Here is a 22,293-nt window from a genome sequence, read left to right on the forward strand (position 1 = left end):
CCCCGATGTAACTGATAAGCCAATTTTCTTTGGAACTTACTTTCTTCCTTCTTACATCTCCGGTTTAGAAAATGTATGTGTGTATATCCCTTAGTACAGGAAAACAGAGAGAAACTTATTCATCTTTTGAACTGGTACTTAATTGTTTCTTATGCCAGTGAGACTTAAGAACATGCACACATGATCCCCAAAGGAGGAAGGGTCATTATGCCCATTTTCATCAGGACTTGCTAAAATGTGTACTAAAAAAAGTCATGGCTATCAATAGCGGTTTTCTAAGCTAATTCCAGTTGCAATAACTATGTGCCTCCTACAGATTCTGTTGTACAATGGCATTAAACCTATTTCTGATCTAAAGTTGTTGGATGCTTTTAGGGAATCCCTACTTTCTAGCTGTATTTCAGAGGAATTACAATTTCTACACAAGTAGCACATAACAGAATTCCATCTCTTACAACATATGCAGAAAGAGAGGACAATATTATTGACACAAGACATGATTTCAAGTGCATTATAAAACTGCACATAAAATTCAGGTTCCCATAGAACAGGACAAGACTACTCATTTCAATTTAGCACTTAGTCACCATTGGATTTGTCTTCTATGCCCATTTTGTAACTTGCAAGCAAAAATAAGCTAACACAAAAGCAGTCTGGCATTGCAGCTTGTGACCCAAGAGGCAAAAAATCCCCCCAAAAAAACAAAAAACAACGGAGAGCCACATGTGTGCCAGAAAGAGGTTACAAACACTATTATTATGCACCACTTCTTTTTTTGACTTTCTGCCTAGGATCATGCAAAAAGCCTCAAGCATTTATCAAAGAATTACATCCTCACCTGCACACCTGCTAATTACATACCCAAATGATTTTAACTTCTAATCTTCCTGTGAAAAAATTATCCATAGTGTCCATCTAGACTGTTGACTAAAGGGTTTTTGGTTTGGGTTTGTTTGTTTTGCTACAGCAATTCAATGTTTCTATAAATGCAATGCTAAAATACAAAAACCTAGGGTATGTTTCAGGTGCCTTTAGGAAAATATACAGAAATATAAAAAAAAAGATATGCTGGGACTTTATCTTGGGAAAAGATGTAATCTTTGCTATGAAGGAAAGAAACAATTCTGAATCTCTCATGTTACAATAATTAGTTTGCAAACAGTTTTGCTTGTGCCACAGTCGTTTGTGGCCTCACACACACTGTCACACAAATTCAACAAACTAATATTCTAGCCAACCAAGAATATGCAAGCTATGGAGAGCAAAAAAAATTCTTGGTCTGTTTTAAAGAAGATATTTGTTGGCATAGCACCAATTCTTTCATGTGATAACTTCTGAGATGAAGAGCCTGAAAAAAAAGAAAAAAGAAACCCAGAAGGAATTTCTCCATCCCTCAGAGAAACATGGATAAGTTGCCTTATGTCAAGTGGCTATGAAAGCGTGTGAGGACACAGTGCCCTAGCACTAAGGCTTATCTCAGAAAATGTCCAGCTGTTATTTGCCCACAGGTTTATTTCATCTTGAAGCCAAGACGTAGAAAGTAAGATAGAACATCAAAGCCTTAGGGTAGGATGAAACCTTCATGTCTGCGATAAGAGAATCGGTCTCAGAACAGCAAATCCCCCAAACATCAATATAATTTTGTTTTGGGCTCCTGTAAGTCTAGTTTTGGTAGGAGGGTGCAGGAGAAGTCCACACCAAAGCTTTGCAACTGAATAATTTCAAGCTTGTGCAGTATCTTTCACCAATCTTACAAGATGCTGAAACGCCACCGTTTCATACAAAATCCCTTTAGAACAATCCACTGTGATCCCCCATCTTCCTCAAAAATAATAAACAAGCTTTTTGTGTTGATGCAGCTTTGTGGAAGTAAACACAATTAGGCCTCATGCTAAGATGAGCAGCATACTAATGAGAAGTGCTGAATCAATTATTCCCCAGGAATTCAGGGCTATCAGCAGTCTGAGATCAGACATGGTAGTTTATATAGCTTTCACAGATTCCCGATAAGAAATAAGCACAGCACAGCCCCGCTGAGTCTGTACTATACACACAGAGACAGATTCCTCCCCTTCCTCACCTCATTTCTTTAAGTTAAGCTGATTTTGTTTCACAACTTGGAAGTGTTCTTATTCCAGCTCCCCCTCCCTCATTGGCATTTTATGAATGCCTGTGGGCTGGATTAAAAAATAAAAATAAAATGCCCAGAACAGCCTTCCACAGGTTAGAGTCAACATCGCGGCTTTTTGAGGGAACCATATGTGTGAAAGCTTGTCAGTTCTTAGACTGTAAATACAAGACTCCTGAACCAACGTTTACAAAGTGCTCCGAAAGCCATCTGTCCGGATGCACGCTCGAGTGCCGAATCCCACACTAAGGGGAACACGACAGCATGCGGTGCAACCCCACGGCTCCGGTGATCGTGGGGGTCCTCACTGCCCGGGTCTGCTTTTATCACTGCCTGCTGGTCCTACTGATGTTAACCGAGACAGAACGCGAGCTAAAGGTTATCTCATGGCATGAGCCCATTGGTTATATACAGCATCAGTGATGCTGATTGACTCATTCCCAATTCAGGCATGTCTAGCCAGACCTTTGCTACCCACAAAATAATCTATTGTTTCTTGCAAGCACAGAAGTGCCATCCCTGTGATCCTTGCTCACAGCAACAACATGAGCTAGCTTGTGATTTCTAAGATTAATTCCTTTTTCCGCATCCTGACATGGAACCACTCAGTAGCACAGCTTTTCCTTACAACTCTGGTCATACATTTCATCCTCAACCAGAAAGAAACATTATAAGAGAGATGCTGACACCTCCAGGGCCTCTTTTTATTTTTACATATCCCCTAAGTCTATCCAAGTAACACCTGATACATAGAGGGCTGCTGAGATGATACTGAGCCGCTTTATGCAACATCCAAAACAGAAAGAGTGCTGCTCCAGCATGGTTTGGACAGGTAAATACAAAAGCAGGGAGTGCAGGAAGGAGAGAGCAAATAAAAAGAAAAAACAGGTTTGTAAATGTGGAAAAAAAGAACGTGCTTCTAACATTACAGGAGAGGGTCAGTCTGCTTGTAAAGAAGAAAAGTGCTGCTAGGAATTGAAATCGGGATGGTGTGACAAGCAGTTTGCTAAGAGATATGGGCAGGTCATAGGGGGGGAATGCAGCAGAAAGGACAGAATGCAGGAAGGAGCTGCAGGCAGCCTTACAGGGGCTTAGGCAGTGCTAGGGAATAAGGAATCCTGCAAACAAAGGTCTGGTTTCAGGCATCTGAAGGGGAGAGAAGACAGACAGGTGGAAAAGTGGCTTCCAGAATAGTAGCCTCAACCGATTCAGCATTTGTATCATTTTTCCTTTCAGTCAGAAAATATAAAGCACCAATAAAGTACCTATACAGCTGTATGGTGTTACATTTCTAAACTGGTCGTGTAGAGTTCCTATCCCAGAGCCTCAGACATTAAGCCTAGCCCATGGCTGCTACACTCTACAGGCCAAGTTTTCAAGAGACCGCAGTTTCTTGATGTGTTTTTGCACCTGCAGTTACAAGGAGGTATACAGAACCAAGTCTGACTATCAGCTCTTCAGGAACACTTCATGTTATGAGAATGTCAAGACAAAAATACTCCTGAGCTCCTCAAAGTGCTCAACACTTGCAGCACTGAAAACCTGGATGGGTGAGCAAGTGAGTCCTCTCACTGTAGTGTGCAATGTGGAGAAGAATTCATGCACTTCAGGATGGAAACATGCCCTCACACAGACACTGCCTCCCAAAAAAAGATGGGAATTAGCAAGTCAGAGTCAACCCTTGGCTACATTTGGGCTGATTTCTCAGTGGTGTCCCTAGGTGAGGTTTGAACAGGCAACAATACATGATTTGCTGAAGCGGGATTTAATTAGTACAGCACAGATGTTTTCATTCGTTTGTCCTATTTTTCAGTAATGCTCATTTCTCTTCTTCCATTGCGGATTAAAATAGTAAACCTTATGGCTCTAGTATGACCTGCACTTTTCTGCATCTGTCGTCTCCCACCATTTTCCCTTCTTTTAAAAAGTCAAAAGCTAGTCAGCTTCACTAGGGCCAGAAATTGCTCTTTTGGAATTGCACTCTTACTTAGCAACTGAGTATCTCTGTCAGCTTTGCAATTCTGTGTCCATAAACTATTTAAATATGGGCCTGACCCAGCTTCCCAAACGCAAAAGCAATACATTTCAAAAATCAAAAGAACTGTATCTGACGCTTCTATCAGCTGTCACATTGCCAAGCAACAACATCGGAGCACCTTATATTTTTCCACTTTAATAAAGACACGTAAAAGGCAGCTTCCTCTTGCAACTCCAGATAATTGTAATCTTCAGAATCACTTTGAATTAAAACCTATGAGACAGCCCTTTTTCTTTATGGGGATGATAAAGGATGCAATGAGCTACCCAGTATAAGTAAAACACTGAATCTCGCTCCCCAAGAGCCACCTGCGCTCATCTCTGAGGTTACAGAGCTCCAGCACATATGGGTGGGTTTATATTTGTGTATGACAGACCACGCTCATCAGTCCTGCAAAGCTGTGGCTCATTAACTCCCACCTCCATCAGCACAGATCCGTGCAGGCAGAGGGTGAAGTACAGCAGACAGCCACTGCACTTCATTCCAAGCGCATGGCTTAAACAAGGCAGCCCAGAGAGCAATGGTCACAGGGCTAAACCCAGCCTAGTGTTGAAGGACATGGCTGTGTCCAGCTCCAGGGAGCATTTCAGGTCTCATCTCTGTAGCACTCACATATCAACTAAGGCAGGAAAGACTTTTTGGGGTGGTTCTTTTATTTGTTTTTCTGTTGATACCAAATTTCAACCATTAACTTACTCATTTAGCCCCAAACCCAGCTCTGGGCAGGCCTGTGATCCTGCCAAGCCCTATTTAATTCCTGGCCACCTCCCAGTCCAGCAGCCCCAGAGCACCCAACCCCACTTCACCCCACTCTTGCTGCTGGCAGCAGCTCCCACCCCCAGGCCACACATGGCCATTTCCAACAGGGGACCTGAAGAATTTGAACTCCACCTGCCAGGAACCCTCATTTCCACACCTGGGAGTCCTGGTGGACGACAAGCCCTCCATGACCAGCAGTGTGCCCTTGCAGCCAAGAAGGCCAATGGTACCTGGGGTGCATTAAGAGTGTGGCCAGCAGGTCGAGGGAGGTTCTCCTCCCCCTCTACTCTGCCCTGGTGAGGCCACGTCTGCAGTGCTGCCTCCAGTTCTGGGCTCCCCAGTTCAAGACAGGCAGGTAACTACTGGGGAGAGTCCAGCAGAGGGCTACAGAGGTGATGAGGAGACTGGAGCATCTCTCGTGTGAGGAAAGGCTGAGAGAGCTGGAGATGTGTAGCCTGGAGAAGACAGAGAGGGGATCTGAGCTACACTCCTATCTACAGGGCGGGTGTCGGGAAGACGGGGCCAGACTCTTCTCAGCGGTGCCCAGCGACAGGACAAGGGGCAACAGGCACAAACTGGAACACAGAAGTTACATCTGAACATGAGAAAAAACTTGTTCGTTGTGAGGGTGACCGAGCACTGGGACAGGCTGCCCGGAGCGGCTGTGGGGTCTCCTTCTCTGGAGAGATACAAAACCCACCTGCACGCGATCCCGTGCAACCTGCTCTGGGTGATCCCGCTCTAGCAGGGGGTGGCCTAGATGATCTCCAGAGGTCCCTGCCAACCTGTCACCCCGAACTGGAGCGCAGCCAGGGAAGCCGCAGCCAGGGAGGGCTCCCCGCACGGCGCAGCCCCCTCAGGCTGACCGCGGCCGGGCACGGGGGGGTGGGGGGGGCAGCACTGCTCCGAGCCACGCGCGCACAGCGCCCCCTAGCGGCCCCACCCTTACCCGTCTGCCCTCCCCTGAACCTCCCCAACATGGCGGCGGGGATGGGTTCCCCGCCTGCTCTCATCGCGGCTGTCGCAATAGCGCCTCGCTTTCGTTGCGCTTTACGGTAAGGCCGCAAAGCGGGGAAGAAGGCAGCCGGCTGAGGCGGTTGCCGGAGGAGCGGAGGCCGCCATGGACCGGAGGAAGAAGCCGTTGGATGTGGCCGCCTCCTCGGTGAGCGGGCGAACCTGGCTGTAGCCGGGAAGAAGCAAAATAAACCTCTCCGCCTTCCCGGCAGGGCCTGTCGGTCGGTTTATAAGGGTGTGAGGACGGCGAGGCGTGCCCTGTTCCCGCAGCTGCGGGGCTGCTGCGGGCGGGCCTGGCCGGCGCAGGCCGTGCGGGCGGGGGCCTGGGGTGAGCCGCTTCCAGGGATAACAGTACACCGGAGCGTGTTTTTCTGACCCCTCGCTTTAACCCCAGCCCACTGAAATGCACGCTTGTAAAAGCAAATGCTGGTTTAGAGGGGTTTGTTGTAACGCCGTGCGTCACGCGTTCTGACGTCGCGTGTGGTTTTGTGAGATGTTCCTGGCGGGGGGTTTGGCCCCTTCGCCTTCTTGACCAAACGTACGCGCTGCGCTCTTAATCCGAGTGTGCTAGGGCTGAATTTGCCCCCATTCGTGATGTAATGATAACATTAGGGCATGAGAGGGAAATGTGAGGTCATTTCCTGATTTTTTTCTAAGGAACGGGAGCGCCGTGCCTTGGGGAATTTACCTTCGGGATGGCCAGGTGCCGTTCCTCCCTGCTCTCCAGTGGTCTGTTAACGAGATTGCTACCAAACACTTCATATTTCCAAATAAACAGTTGATGTAACCTGTGGGTTGTTGTATGTGAAGCATTTAATGTTGATCATCCAAAACTTTAAAGTATTCTGGGGGAAGAGGGTTCATTTACAACACTGTGCATCATTGGTGCAGGGACGTGAAAAGCAAATGCTTTAGTGTTTGGGACAGATATTAATACTAAAGTCTTCCACTTTCCTGATTTAATGTACATCTGTGAAATTTGCCTTCTGTAGGACTTGCAGGGAAAGTGGCCTGATATTCTCTTCCAAACTAGGGGTTTTAATGTAATTTCAAGATAATGCCCCTGCTGGGGATGTTTCCTAATAAAAGGTGAGATGGGTGTTGGTCACAGATGGCAATGCTTGCTACGTACATATTTATTTAAAAAAAAAAAAAAATCTGTAACTATATAAACAGTATATAAAACTGTTTGGGAAAGTATATATATTTTATGAAAGTAAACTTTTATCAGTTCTTTTCTGAGGCAGGATTTTACTCATTATATAATGGTTAGAAGTTTCCTTTTCAAATTCACTAGTGTTGTTTCATTAGTCCTTCTCTATTTGTTTGCTCTTGGGAGGCTGGTAAAATCTGTGTGGAATTATGTGTCTCTTATTCCCACTATGTATCAAAGGATCAAGGATATATTTGGGGTTTTCATAAATCCCTAATCATTATTTGCATTCTGTGTTTTTTGCATATTGGTTGCTGGAAACTTAAGAGCGACCTTTGTGATCGAATCTGTGCTTCAAAGTTCCACATAAAAATACAACCAAATGCTCGTATAACTGTAAATGCCTGATTGTTTTACTAGAGAGACAATTATTACTTTATTACAGTACCTGATGTATATGCATTTGATATGTCTTGGTTATTTGTTTATTTTGCCATTGATGTAGTTGGTAGATCTCAAAGCAGAACTCTTCCGAAAGCAAGAAGAATTCAAGAAAGAAAAGCTACTGAAAGATGCTGGCATCTTTGCAAAGCCTAAAACTTCTAATAAGGTAGAAATACTTTTCCATTGTTGGTTTTATCGTTCTTTCTCCTTTAAGTAAGGAAGTTCATATTCAAATCTAAATAAGTAAAGACTCAGAGCTGTGTTGCTGTTCAACTGTAAAATCTACAGGATGAGGATGTTCTTTAAATTTCATTTCCAGGTGAGATTCTTGTGCACAGCAGAAAACTTATCTCCTGCTTATGCCCATCTAAATCACCACTTAATCTTTGTTCCCCAGGGAGCCACAGCTTTTGTAACTGTAGGAGAAGATGTTTCTTTTTTTCTCCAAGATTTTATGTGCTTCTCTGAAGGATGGAGGATGAGAGGCTCTTCTTGATAAGTGCTCTGCAATCTGTTCCTCTGTGTCACGGTGTATAATAATGGATACACAATTCTCTCTCATGTTTTTACTGCACATTGGTTTTTATTCATTCTGTAGCTTTCTAATAGTAGAATATAGTATTGCTGCCATATTTGAAGAACATGCAGCATTTACAGTGTTATGCTGTAAAGGGCAAACTGATTGTATTTTATATCTAAAATGAAGGTAATAGAAATAATTCATGGCTTCGTTATTACTTTAATAATCAGCAGGATTGTTATTACTAATTTTTTTTTAACCTTAACATCTTTGTCAGAATAGATTTTGTCTGATTTCTGAGAGCTTTTTTTTTTCTTTTTTGCTTTTTTTTCTTTCTTATCATCCTGTCCTTAACTATTATATCATATTGCAATCTGTGTAATTTTAGGACATACCTGCTGCATCGTACAGCACACTAAGTATAGTCTCAAGTCAAACATGTTTAAGGTGTTATTTACAAAGTCTTTCATGGTTGTTTTGCAAAGTTTGCATTATAGAGTTGAAATATTTTTGTAATTGTTACCATTTTGATGTTTTTGTTTATTTCTTTATTTGTTGTTATGAAATTGTACTCCACAGAAACCAAGCATCTGGAACAAACAAAACACTGGAGTTGCAAATCGAGCGGAGAAGGATGTTGAGCAGAAGGCAGAAGAGGAGCATATATTAGATAAATCCAGGTAACTCTTGGGCTCAGTAAGAAAGGAGTGCTTTGTAGAACTTGTTTTTCAGTGTTTAGAAAAGCACATAAAGCAAGTTATGCACGTTTTGGACCAGCAGTTCTCATTAGACCAACCAGTGAGACCAGCATCAATTCCATGCTCTTTTCCAGTGATATACAAACTGCATCCCAGCAGTCTCATGCTCTAAGGATATCTGCCTTCACGTAATCACAGCTCTCTGAATATGTCAAGCTACTGATTTTTGAAAGTCATCTTTAGAATTCAAAGCCAGGGCAGCGATACATTAGAATTCTATAGCAAAGTGTTTCTTGGACTTGACAGTAAATGTCTTGCTTTTTGCAAGATTTGAAGATTTAACTCATCTTCTAAATGGATTAGTTGTACAATAAGATATATGTTGAAAATGCAATTTATAAGTCATTTTCTGGTTTTCTGTAAGCAGTTCCTAGCTCTTCAAAATTGTCTTCTACCATTCCAGAAATTAGCTAAGATTTTATCTTCAGTTTCTAAGAATAAGTGTAACTCCATGTTATATCTTTCTTTTTTCTTTTTTTTTTCCTTCTGTAAAACAGTATTTCAATATCTCATACCTGCAAATAATGGTCTAGCTTCCAGTATTTATGTGACAGACCATAGTAGTTAGATAAAGTGGAATACTTGTTATGTCATGTTCCTACCTACTTGACAAATTACACTTAAGATTAATTCTGTAACTTCACTAAAATTATTTTCAGTATAAACTCTGGAACTAGATATTTCTGTATCTTCAGAAAAGACAGTGAAGGTTCAAAACAAAAAACAGGCATGAGTCAGCTTCTAGAAAACATTTCAAGCACTCCTGGTACTTTCCTCTTCCATTTATCTAAGGCTAAATTGATGATTTTTAACCATGTTTGGAATTGGTGGGATTGCAATGTTAATTTTTTTTTTCTTTCTTTTTCAGGAAGAAACTAGAAGAGAAAGCAAAGCTGTATGAGAAAATGACAAAAGGCGACTTCCCAGGTGAATAAAACTACTCTAAAATGAGGGGGGTGTGCGTTATTTATTTATTTATTGGAAAATTGTTTGTAAAGTTCACCCTAAATGTCGGCATTTCTGACTGACTGGTGATTTACAGCACCTACAGTATGAATTCTCTGCTTGTCGTCTTATATTAGAAATTTTTTGGGGAGTTATTATACAAAGTGATTGACATGGGTTATTCTGCTTTGAAAGGGAGAAAAAATATATGTACTAGAGAAAATAAAATTACTTTTCTGAAGGACAGCCTATCCTAGTAAAGCACTATAGGCTTGTTTCGCTTATTCATTAAGTGGGTGGAATATATTCTGATTTTTCAATACAGAATCTTAGAAAAGCAAAATAAATTTAGTCTCTGTTATGCAGTCTTTGTAGTGCATTGCTGATGTTCTGTCCTGCTTTCTAATTCTTGGACCTTTATGCAGAGAAGAGGAGCAGGAGGGGAGTCTGGCTGGTCCATATGTCAATGCCAGTCATGCTGCTAACAGAGTTAGCGAACTCTAATTTGCCCTTTCTTCTCACACATTCAGTCTCTTGCGAGAAGCAATGATTAAATAGAATCCAAATCTCCTTGCAATTAATCTCTAATGTTTTCTTCACTAGTGTCCATCTTTGCCACATATGATCCCACCACTTTTCTCTGCTTTTTAGAAAAAGTACTCTAGGGACTGCTTAACTACTGCCAACATACCAAATGTTAAGCATCAAAAAAGTATTTGAACTGTTACATAACAAATGCTATATTTCTGAAACAGTTAATGAGCAGAGGCTATTTTAGTGCCAAGACTGCAACCTTTTCTGTATTGTATACAAGCGATTAATTGCTTTAAGATACCTTAAAACTTCTATACCTTAAAACTTCTATTCAGAAATAGGGGTTATCACTGTGGAGCCAATTTATAGCTCTAGATTTGTTTTGCACTGAATGAGATTTAAGTATTCCCCAATAGTGTGGTCCAGGGCATTGCTGACAGCTGAAAAGCTGATTGTGGCTGTTTTGTATTGATTTTTGTGCTCGGTTCTGTTCTTTTCCTGGCTGTTTTCTAAGAATCAATTTTCTGCCTTAGATGAAGAAACTGAGGATTTGTACCTGGTGGATTTCACTCAGAAGATCATAGATAAACAGCACGAAGTACAAGAAATGTATCAGAGCGAAGCTGCTAGAAAGACTTTAGAAAAAGAGACAGATGATGAGGAAACTCAACCTGAAGTGGAAATACCACCGCCTGAGGACCCAGATGAAGAATGGTTGGTACTACTGATTGGGCTCAGCTGTCCTGACTAGTCTGTCTTGACCGTTGCATGAGAAAATGATTTTATTCTCCAAAGTATGTGGAGTGGCACCTTTTCCTTTTTTTTTTTTTTTGTTTTGTTTTGTTAATACTACACATTGAGAAGAGGTAGTAACGTTCTTTAATGATGTCTTATTAAAAGACAGTCTTTCGTGTTACTTTCCTTTCCATGTAGGTAACACTGCAATATAATCTACATCCAGGATTTTGAGAAATAACAATCAGGGAAATGTACTGTAAATGACACATCATAATATCCTCTCTTATTTTCTTGCATAGTTAATGGAAGTTCTGATCACAGTATTGATACAATTTTATGCTTTGGTGTCTTGAATTGAAATGCATTTTAGCAAAACTTGGGAGTTTTATTGCATCCACTTTCCCTTCTCTAATTGTGTGTGATTTACAAAATGAGCAGTTGTTGTTGTGTGACCACTTCTTGAAGGAGAGAAACTCCAATTGGAAAAAGAACAGAGTTTTCCAGGATTTCTTCTACTGTTTTAACAGCAGCACAGTAAATTGTGACAATTTTCTGTGACATTCCAAGTAACTACTAGTTTTTCACCCAAGATATTAGGAATAATTATGAACCCAGTCTGACTAAACATTTTCCTTGCCAATTTGTTTAAAATGCTTATGGAACAGAATTTTTACTTCTGGTAATCAGTTTAAAACAGAGTAACCGATACGGAACAGAGCACCCCCGTTCTCCAGTTTATTAGGCGAAGATAAGATTTGCAATATAATGTTTCAGAATAAACTGGGAGAAGAATCCAGCAGAGTACCAGAAGACTGCTAGATTGGAAAGGCAGATATACATGTTACCAGCATCTTACTGAAATTCAAGATGAAACTATCAATGATCCAGTGATGGACTCAAACCACTTTGTGCTCTCATCACCATAAAATGTCAGAAATTTAAACTGATACATTTTACTGTTCACCGGTGCTTTTCTATCATTGCCTACATCTCACTTCATTGACGTGTTATTATTAATATACTGTCCATCTCAGTGAGGCCATATCCTCATGAGGATATTTCGGTGCTAGCATAATTATTCTGCAGCCATCCATAGTTACATTTTTACAATAGAGAATGCAGACTTTTTTTCCTACAGGTGTTACATTATAATAACCAAAGAGCACTGAGTATATCCTAAGTTGTAGATATCCTTAGAAGTTACGTAAAAGACCTAACTTATTAAAAGCACAGATCTTTTAAAGTTTGCTTTTTTGGTAACTAGCTTGCCAGTCATACTTTTTCAGATGTTGTATTAATTCTTTAGAATGGGATAATTGAAGCAGCTTGATGCTAAAGAACTTTCTAGCATTTCAGGACAATAAGTATAGCTCCTAACAGCTTTTTTTGTTGACAAGTGTAAATTAAGTGTTCAGTACTATAAAGAGTTGAATAAGAAGCACGATATGTGCTTCAAAGGAACATTTTGCTTGCATTTTAGTCAGCCTTTGTTATGCCAGTTGAATGAATGCCATCAGCCTATTCTAAATGAGCTTTAGACTGATAATTGAAATATATTGTAGCAATTTCATATCCGCAAGAAGTCAATGCTGCATTATTATTTTCACCATGGGAAGCCAGTACTAGCCTCAGTTTCATTTTAGTGTGAAAACTACACGACATTCTAACTTTTGAACATTTTTTTACACCATCGGATTGCCAAGGCAGACAGCCAGCTCAAAGTGAGATCGGGTAAATATCTGCAATAAAACTGCCATATGCCTCGCTCAGAACATATTCTCTTACAACTGAAAGGTAGAAGAAACTGTCACACATGGAGAGGCTGAGAGGTGATGAATACTTTTTGGAAAGTGTCACAGCTTCTATCTTCTGGTTAAGAGTTCTCTAAATCTGAAAATAGAAGTTCTGCATCAAATTTCCTTTGCTTTCATTACAGGGTTGATTATGTTGATTTCCTTGGCCGATCTAGACGCTGTATGAAGAAGGATTTGCCAAGTCTACTTAAAATGGATCAGGAACTTCAAGGGAAAAGGTGTGGTTTCTCTAATAGAAGTGCACGTTCCTTGCAGTATTTAACATGCATATTCTTGATGCAAAGGAAGAGAGGCTGTGCTTTGTTACCCCATTCTCAAGCCAGAATTGTTGATGCTCCTGCTTTCTCTAGATTTACTTTGACAAACTTCTGCTGGTTTGTGCCTTAAAAAATAGAGTAGCTACAGAGAAATTGTGCATGACTGTGATTTTATCAAAACTTTCTATTATAAATTCATATAGTATTCCGAGGCTTCTATTTTATTTCACCTTGGTAGCTGACTGTTTGAAATATGTGGCTGGTGTATTGGTTTTAAATTGCAACAGAATGGAGACCATGGATATCAAATAAAAGCTAAAATGAAATTTTTAATAACCTACTAAGGGACACTTTTTGATGTAAATGCTGACTAAATATAAAACATCACTTACAGAGCATGGCTTGCAGAGAAAATTTCTAATAAATTGACTTCGCAAACTCTCAGATATTTAATGCATCTTTTAAAACTGTGGTCCTTGCATAGAAACTGTATTTTATTAATACCTTCCAGAAAATGCCAGAGAAGTGATTGCTGGTTCTGTTTAACCTGGAAACTGATGATAGTCTTTTAGCAATTCCAAATTCATCATGACATTCAAAGTGAATGTTAGATCTCCATTTGTTTGATTTTGCTCTTCTGTTAAACAGCTGTTTAACAGCTCTTCTGTTAAAATTATTATGGCAGCACTGAGAATTGTTTTCAGAAAATAATCTAAAGACACCTCAGCTGAGCCCTTACTGTTGCTGAAGTGAAAATTCTTTCATGCTAACAACTTATTCGTGTGTTCTATATATTTTAAACATAAGATGGAGAATATGAGTGCTTGGAAATTGCAGCCTCTGCATTGATATGGATGGCAGTCGGTCAGCAAAACCAGCTGTAGCTAGACAATAAAAGATCCTGCTGCTTCTCTTGGGAAGACAAAAAATATTTCCCATGTTGGGTATTAAGATTTGGCACCAACTTCTAGGGTGAATTAATGGCTAGCTTTTGGGTGTTTCAAACACCTTTCATTTTCTTATATTACATCTGAAATGTTTCTATATGTGATTGCTAGAATCCCAAGAAATGCCAATAAAAGTGATTATTTCATCTCCCATTCTGTGATTTGATAATGATTTCCTAAAGCCTCTGAGAAAGGATATGATTTTGTTTAAGTCTTTTGTTAACATGCTCTACTGGGACCTTGTTTCAGAAGTAGTTTTGTATTTCTGTCTTCCCCATGTACCGTAGTCATCAATGCTGCATCACTAAATGGTGCCTACAGTGATCTATGTTTTGTAAACACTGCAATAGTGGGTCAATCACTGTTTGATACCATAAAACTGGTAAGTTCTGCTCTGTAATCCCTAACTTTTTTTTTTAATTAGACAAGGTCCTGATGGGAATACTCTGTTATCTGAAGACATGAGAAGAGAACTTCAGAGGCAGCAGTGGGAAAAAGAAGAAGAAGAAGCCCTCAGAAAACCCATGGGACCCATACATTATGAGGACATTCGAGAAAATGGTATAATTCCATTCTTGGTATCACCAAAGAGATTAGTTTTAGGGGAAGCAAGGGAAAGGTATTTCTTGTGCCTATATGGCAAAGTGTAGGTATGTGTTAAGCCACATGTGTAATAACCATTCAAATTACCACTACATAAATCTAGATTTATTTTTCCTCAAATTGTATTTTTCTCAAATGTATTTTTCAAATTTCATTGCTTCCTCCTGTGTTTTTCTTCAGAAAGCTTCACTTCGTGTATCATCTAAAACAAGCCCTTTTAAGCCACCTAAAATTAATGCAGTGTACGTTTTTGGGAGTAATTCAGTGCCTGAAAGCAGGGTGCATGGTGCTTGTCATTACTGTCTGTTATAAACTGAGTGTAACTTGAACTTAATTGATTTTCCTCCTCTTTTCAGAGGCCAGACAGCTTGGTGTTGGTTACTTTGCCTTTTCTCGTGACAAAGAACTTAGGGATAAACAACGGGCAACATTGGATATGCTAAGAGAGCAGGTATGAGTTTAAAGAGCAAACCGGAGTGTGAGGGCATCCTCATTTCAGTGGTCACTGTCTTTGATTTGTGATGCCTGCAGCTGACTCCAAAAAAATTTGGCCTCTTTTTTCCTTTTGAAACAGGTACTTGAAAAGTTTTGCTTTTAGCTGTTTAGTGAAGGAAGATATGTAGTTGATTATAATAACAAAGGAAGATTAATTCATGTTTTTCTTTGCTGTTAAGACACTTGACCAGAGAACTAAACGTGAACAGTTAAAAGAAAAAAGGAAGGCAGCTCTAGATGCAAGGCTGTCTAAACTTCGAGCACGGAAGATTAAGAAGTTAAGGGAAGCTGGATTAGAGGAAGAGGCAGAAAAATTGGAGAAGGGAGGTATGATCTGCTGCCTTTTTAAGTTAAATACTTGCTATTTCATCTTGTATTTGATCAATAGACAGGCATACTCTAATTGATTTAGGTTGGGACATTCAATATATTGGTATTATGTATTCTATGTATACAATTAGTATAACTGTTAAGAGAGTGAGAGTTCATATAATTGTGTGTAGAAATAAAATCATGCCATAAGTAGCTTAATAATGCAGGTAGAAATGTGATGTGTAGATTGTAGGCTTTTTTTGATTCACACCTGAGCAGGAATTATGTGGGTTAATTACGCAGGTTGAGGTTAAAGCTGCTGAAATTTTACTGGCTTTTTGTTTTTTAAGATGAGGTAGAATAAAAAGTAGTAACAAGTTAATTTTAATGTCATGTAATACATACTCTTACAGTTTCAGTGCAGTCTGTAAATTAGACATACATGCAGCTGACTAGGTTTTAGGATGATGAATTAGAGTTCTAATCCCACTTCTGCACTGCACTGTTTCCCTTATGACACCGCTAGTCAACTCGTACTGTCTCCCACTGTAAAATGTAGCTAATATTTCACTGTGTCAGAATTCTATGCAAGTCATTAACTGTGAAGTGCTCTGGAAAGGAAGAACAGTAATGTGCCACTGCTAACTGTTACTGTTCTGCAGAAGAATAAGAATGCAAATTGTTTTCTCCAGTAAATGAAAGGGAGATAACATGCTAAACATTCTTATTTTTACCAAATTCTCTAGCTTCAGTATAACACCACATTCCTTTTTGGGTTGTTATGCAATAGATTTTCAGCAGTGTTTTTGATACAACTAGAAAGCTAATGAAGTGTATCTTGGTAGATACGCTTCCTGATTATCTAGCTTACCCATTATCTTTTCTGAACTAATATGCAGTAATTAGTATCACCTCCCCACTCAGATACATGTCATTGTTAGAATGAAATTAGATATACTAGTATGAGCTCTATAAATGCAAATAACTCTTGCTTTCTATTTCTCCTGTGAAGTTCATACAGATTTTATCCCATTACTAACAAAATCTGCTATCTCTTTCTGTAACATAGAGGCGAAAGGTGTTACTGACGAACCGGAAGCTCCGAGAGTTACCGCAGCAAGTAGAAAGGTAGAGGTTGTCATCCAGGAGAGGAGAGATACCAAGCCTGGCGTGCCTTATGTCCGAGAGTGGGATAAAGGCAAAGGTAAGGAAATGTCGATTCAGAAACATGGTTTGGAAGTAGTGTGCAACACTGCTATGTTCATTTCTATTTTGTGACCAAGTATGGTAAGACTCAGAAGCAATGAAATACTTTCTCCCTTTGTATTGCTGTGTAGTGCCCAGTGCAGTGGCTGACAAGGCATGCCTTAGTGCCCGTAGCTGCTATAATGTCCCCATAATATTTTCTTCTATAGGAGTTATGCCATTTGTGGATGATGCAGAGAGGTTGTCAGAATGACAAATTTCATCGTTCATAAGATTTACTGTCTTTCAGTGTGATCTTTTCTTGATGTATTTCTGTAGTTTGTGCTACAGGATGGCAGGATGTATTACACCGAAACGGGTGCAGGACGATACTAAAAAGTGATGCAAGCAGAGACCACTTCAGTGGCAATGTCCCATCTTGAAGGATCTTTCTTGTCACAACATCAAGTGATTGCTGTCTTCCAGATCCTTCTCAAACCTATTAACTCATTTTGTACCATTAATCTAAGCTTGTGCACTTTCTTGTAGTCTGATGCCTGACTTTTAAGTAAAAGCAAACAAGGAATAGGCAAAGCACATAAATGTCCACCTTTTTTAGTACTCCTATAAGAGCAGCATTTCTATTCTGTGCAATACTGATATTTCCAGCTTCTTTCTACTTTTCACAGTCTCTCTTTGTGTTCAGTTAATGAACAATGTTGTGAGGAGAAACTTTGTAGTCCCATTAAAACCAAAAACTTTCAGGCCCAATCTGTTACATCTTTATCCTGCTGGACACTGTTTTTTTTCCTATCACTGAGGAATCCTAGTATCTGACTGACACCCAAGCAGCACTGTACTGCACAACAACTACACTCAGAAAGCAGAAGACAGCTTACTCTAAAATGTGAAGTAAAATAACTGTGGTTCACTGAACATAAATGTAATCTAAATTAGTGTAAGAATAAACAAAACTCCTCACTCATAGATATTTTCCTCCATACTATTTCATATTTTTTTATATTTTTACCAAAGGAAGAAGTCCTCCTGTGATTGGAGCTCTATTTTTGCTACATCACCCAAATGTGTAGTCCTTATGTATCAAAATTTTCAACTTCATTTCTTACAGAAGTCTTCGTAGAAATGAATACTGAGAAGAATTATACTGGGTTTAGAGAGTATGTTTGGGGGACATCTTTGGAATAGGTTTGGGGGATATCTTTTTAAGTGTGGTGATCTTGAGCTGTCATTCCATTGCAATACTTCAGAACTATTTTTAATGAGAAATCAGCAGCTGTCACAGTAACTAGAATATGTACCACTTCTGTTGAAATAAAGAAGTTACTGGTTTTTGCCTGTGCCCACTACAGATAATCTCATCATCTCCACCTTCTAATAAATAAGCTCTTAATGCTTTGATTGGTTTGTATTCTGATTCACCCCTAACTAATAAGTCATTTTTCATAACCAATGACCACATTGTTATAGGATCTTAAAATGACGAGGATGAGTTATATAGAGGGTGGTGGATATCTCTAATGCTCAATGCTTTCCTTCCTGCTCCGTAAAGAAAGTGGACTGACAGCTTAGCCAGCAATTTAGTACTAGTTGGAAAAGTAACTTCAAATGGCTTTACACAGCTGCATTTTCTCTGTTTGCTAATTTGTTTTCCCTCCTTTCTGACTGATCTTCAGACCCTGAAATCTATATTCAATGTGCCATTTTCCCTGTTTCTAACAGAATTGATGTTTGGACAATGGTCAAAGAAACAGGAAGAACTCAGAGATGAGCGAGATCCAGAATTTGCGCCACCTTCTGATTACTTTATGGGACAAAAGAAAGATGATAATTACAGAAGTCAGGATTTGAACAGTCCTGAAACCTCCTCTGCAAAATTAGAAACGGAGACAGCACAAAACCAACAGATGCCATCAGCACAGGCCAACGGCAGCAGCAGTGAAGATGTGCCATCATCAGCGCAAGCTTACAACAGCAATGTTCGAGTTGAGTCAGCATCAACAGAGGCATGTGGCAGTGACGCTCAAGATGCACCATCATCAGGAGAGGATGACAGCAGTGATGATGAGGATATGCTGCCATCAGCACAGGCTTATGGCTACAGTGCTCAAGGTGTGCCACCGTCAATGCAGGCTTACGGCTATGGTGCACAAGGTGTGCCACCGTCAATGCAGGCTTACGGCTATAGCACTCATGATATGCCATTTCCAATGCAGGCTTATGGCTACGGTGCTCAAGGCATGCTGCCACCAATGCACACTTATGGCTACAGCACCCATGATATGCCATTCTCAATGCAGGCTTACGGCTATGGCGCCCAGGATGCGCCGCCCGGGATGCAGGCCTGTGGCTGCAGCGCCCAGGATGCGCCGCCCGGGATGCAGGCCTGTGGCTGCAGCGCCCAGGATGCACCACCAGGGATGCAGGCCTGTGGCTGCAGCGCCCAGGATGCACCACCAGGAGTGCAGGACTGTGGCTGCAGCGCCCAGGATGCACCACCAGGAGTGCAGGACTGTGGCTGCAATGCCCAAGACTTGCCACCAGGAATACAGGGCTGTGGCTGCAGCACCCAGAACATGCCACCAGCAATGCAGGGCTGTGGCTGCAGCACCCAAGATGTGCTGCCGTCAGCGCAGACCAACAGCAGTGACACTCAAAATCAGGAACCGCTTTACCAAAGTTTAGATGATATGCTGTCTTATTACAGACAAGTGACTTGAACAGAGCAAAAAGATAAGTAAGAATCGTGATTTAAAGAACTGAAACAGAATTATCTTCTCAGCAAGAGTATTATTTTCCCGCATCTGGGAAAAATAAGTTTCTGTAAGTAAATCAAAATAAATCTTCTAGGGACCTAAGCTATTTCACATCACAGCTGTACTTTTGCCCTGTTGGTTCTTTTTTGGTTGTTGTTTTTTCCTCTATTAAAATTATGTGATTCTTTTTTTGGCGGTACTTAGTTTAGTACATACTTAATTTTAACTCTTTGCCACTTGCACCTGAACTTTGGGGTATATTAATGGCTTGTTTTCAGAAGATGAGCTCTTCCTTTACTCTGCCACTCCCCAGCCAGCTTCTGGTTTGGAGGTCTACAAGTTCAGTGATATCTGTAGAAACAGTATTGAAATGGCAAATTTAGAACAGTTTCAGGAAATTTATTACCTACTCAATCTCCTGCGTTTAGAAAGTGCAGATTATCTAGTGAACAGTGGTGGTTCGCATGGTCATAATGGCTTCTGCGTTCCTGAGGTCTGTATATAACTCATAATTCTGTGAAGCAAATTAGAGTGGAGAGAGGCATTGCAGAAATCAATAAATACTGATGGTTAGACTAAGAATAAACAATTCACTAAAGCAGAACTCTTGACACCTGCAATTACTGTCTTACTAGTTTAGAAAATGCTCTCATAATTCTCCAAGTGCATTTTTCTTGCATCATCTGTTATATTTATGGCTTTCTTTTATTTAATTTTTTTTTTTTTTTCAAAAACTGGTATTGGAGTTATTTATATATAAAAGCAGACCAACCTCTACCAAACAAGCTTGTATTTCAGAACTTTAGTAAACGAGAATAATACTTATTTACCCTGTAGAATATTTTTATTTCTGAAGGTAATTTAGATATCCTCATTTGTATTTTAAAAGCTCATACAAGGATGAGACCTAGAAAAGTGGGTTAGAATGGGCAGTTTTTTAGATTGTCTAAAGTTAAATGATAATGTCAAAATAGTGAACATTCGAACAAAATAGTGAACTAGTCAAAGATACGGAGATAATGTGTGACTCTTGTGTGCTTCAGTCATATCTCGGGCTGCTTTGCACCGCCTGGTGAAGAGCAATATGTTCAGGGTGACTGACCAAACGTAGCAACGTGCAGAACACATTCACTGTCCCCACACTCTGTGTACTCAGCTAGTAAACACACTTCCATCTCTTGTTTCCTATATCCCTGGCTTTTGCACAGGAATTTGCAGAGCAGGAATAACACCTCACAGGAGGAAGAACACCCCACAAAGAGCACCGGTGGTACCATTTTAAAGGCACAAAATACCCCAGTCTTTTATTCTTACCAAATGGTTGAAAGACTGGAGCTTTATGATAAATTTGGGGTTCTGTTTCTCTCAACAGACCTAGAACTTAAGGATAGTTGGCACTATGAATGGCCACATCCACCTGAAATGCACAGAAATCTTAGCCACATCTCCTTGGTTTTGCTGCTGCTGACACCGACCTGAACTCAGGTTGCACGTGGCGTTAGGATGTATATTTTTTCCTTTCCTTGAATCTCTTCAGTATGAATAAAGAGCCTGAAAATAAGTAATGATTGTATAGTAATGACTAAAAGGAAGATGTTACAAACTCATCTGGTTTTACCAAATGTGACAGCATCAATGCAGCCTTTTTTCCCCTGTAAATTTGGTACAATCAGGTTAGTCGATGTCCATGAGATGGCAGTCTAGTCTTATTGATTTTCTATAAGAAATTCTGCCAGTATATACCTATTTTCTCCTATTTATATCATAGTAACATTGAAGTAGTCTCTGATGACTCTGATTCGAGTAGAATTTTTTCAAATGTTGAGTCATCTCACATTTAATTTAGAGTTTAAAACAGTTGCATTGTGTTTTAGCAGCCTTCTTCCACAGAGATAATAAGTGGTCAAAACACAAATTTCCAATTTGACTAGTTAGGAAAACAGTCCTTTTGCAGTGCCACCAGTTGTTGAACTTGTATGTAGAAACTAATGTTAAATGTTGTGTTTCATAAAGAAGTGTTTGGTTGCCCACAGAGTAAGAAAGACAGAAGCTAATTGCTAAGTTAAGAGTTACTTGCAAAGACTCTACTAACATAAGAAGGACATGGAGCTGTTGGAGCAAGTCCAAAGGAGGTCACGAAGATGATCAGAGGGCTGGAGCACCTCTACTATGAAGACAGGCTGAGAGCTGGGGTTGTTCAGCCTGAAGAAGAGAAGGTTCTGGGGAGACCTTATAGCACCTTCCAGTACCTAAAGGGGCTACAAGAAAGCTGGAGAGGGACTGTTTATAAAGGCATGGAGTGATAGCACAAGGGGAATGGCCTTAAGCTAAAGGAGGGGAGATTGAGATGAGATCTGAGGAAGAAATTCTTCCCTGTGAGGGTGGTGAGGCACTGGAACAGGTTGCCCAGAGAAGCTGTGGATGCCCCCTCCCTGGCAGTGTTCAAGGCCAGGTTGGATGGGGCTTTGGGCAACCTGGGCTAGTGGAGGGTGTCCCTGCCCATGGCAGGGAGCTTGGAACTAAATGATTTTTAAAGGTCCCTTCCAACCCAATCCATCCTATGATTTATGGTTACATGGGCTTTTGCTGACAGAAGTGTTGTACGACTACAACTGTTGCAGTCACCCAGCCATCCAGCTCAGATTACAGCTGTGACCAGAATTCAGAGAGTGATCCTTCTGCTTCTATCACCTAAAGAGACTTCTAGCCTACATCCAGAGGCATTAACACCATTCAGTGCTTATCCTGTATTGCTCTACGTGCTCTTTTCACTTGGACCAGTGTAAGCCACCTAAGTTTATTCATATAGGTTATGAAATACCTTTGTGCTCAGGTAAGAAATCCAGAGTAGCTTCATCAGAGATACCAAGGCGCC

At 40.4% G+C, this 22,293-nt stretch overlaps 1 protein-coding gene across 2 annotated transcripts; it reads left to right on the forward strand.

The window, feature by feature from the left end:
* Window positions 1–5,962: 5,962 nt before the first annotated feature.
* On the forward strand, window positions 5,963–19,605 carry CCDC174 (coiled-coil domain containing 174). 2 transcript variants are annotated; one of them, XM_075762173.1, is made up of 12 exons: window positions 5,963–6,087; window positions 7,598–7,702; window positions 8,636–8,736; window positions 9,683–9,741; window positions 10,827–11,007; window positions 12,968–13,063; window positions 14,474–14,610; window positions 15,009–15,103; window positions 15,327–15,474; window positions 16,529–16,663; window positions 18,385–19,092; window positions 19,131–19,605. In XM_075762173.1, coding segments are annotated over exons 1-12 (1,809 nt in total). In that variant the 5' UTR covers window positions 5,963–6,045; the 3' UTR covers window positions 19,133–19,605. The 2 variants fall into 2 exon arrangements, with proteins under 2 accessions (XP_075618288.1, XP_075618287.1); XM_075762172.1 differs by having other exon boundaries at window positions 18,385–19,605.
* Window positions 19,606–22,293: the final 2,688 nt, after the last annotated feature.

This window comes from Balearica regulorum, chromosome 10 (assembly GCF_011004875.1).
Source record: "Balearica regulorum gibbericeps isolate bBalReg1 chromosome 10, bBalReg1.pri, whole genome shotgun sequence".
Taxonomy (NCBI): domain Eukaryota; kingdom Metazoa; phylum Chordata; class Aves; order Gruiformes; family Gruidae; genus Balearica; species Balearica regulorum.

Coding starts and splice junctions, on each gene's coding strand:
- CCDC174 (XM_075762172.1), top strand. CDS start 6,046: ATGGACCGGAGGAAGAAGCCGTTGGATGTGGCCGCCTCCTCG. Junction 8,737..9,682: donor CATATATTAGATAAATCCAG/GTAACTCTTGGG, acceptor TTTCTTTTTCAG/GAAGAAACTAGAAGAGAAAG. Junction 16,664..18,384: donor AGAGTGGGATAAAGGCAAAG/GTAAGGAAATGT, acceptor TGTTTCTAACAG/AATTGATGTTTGGACAATGG.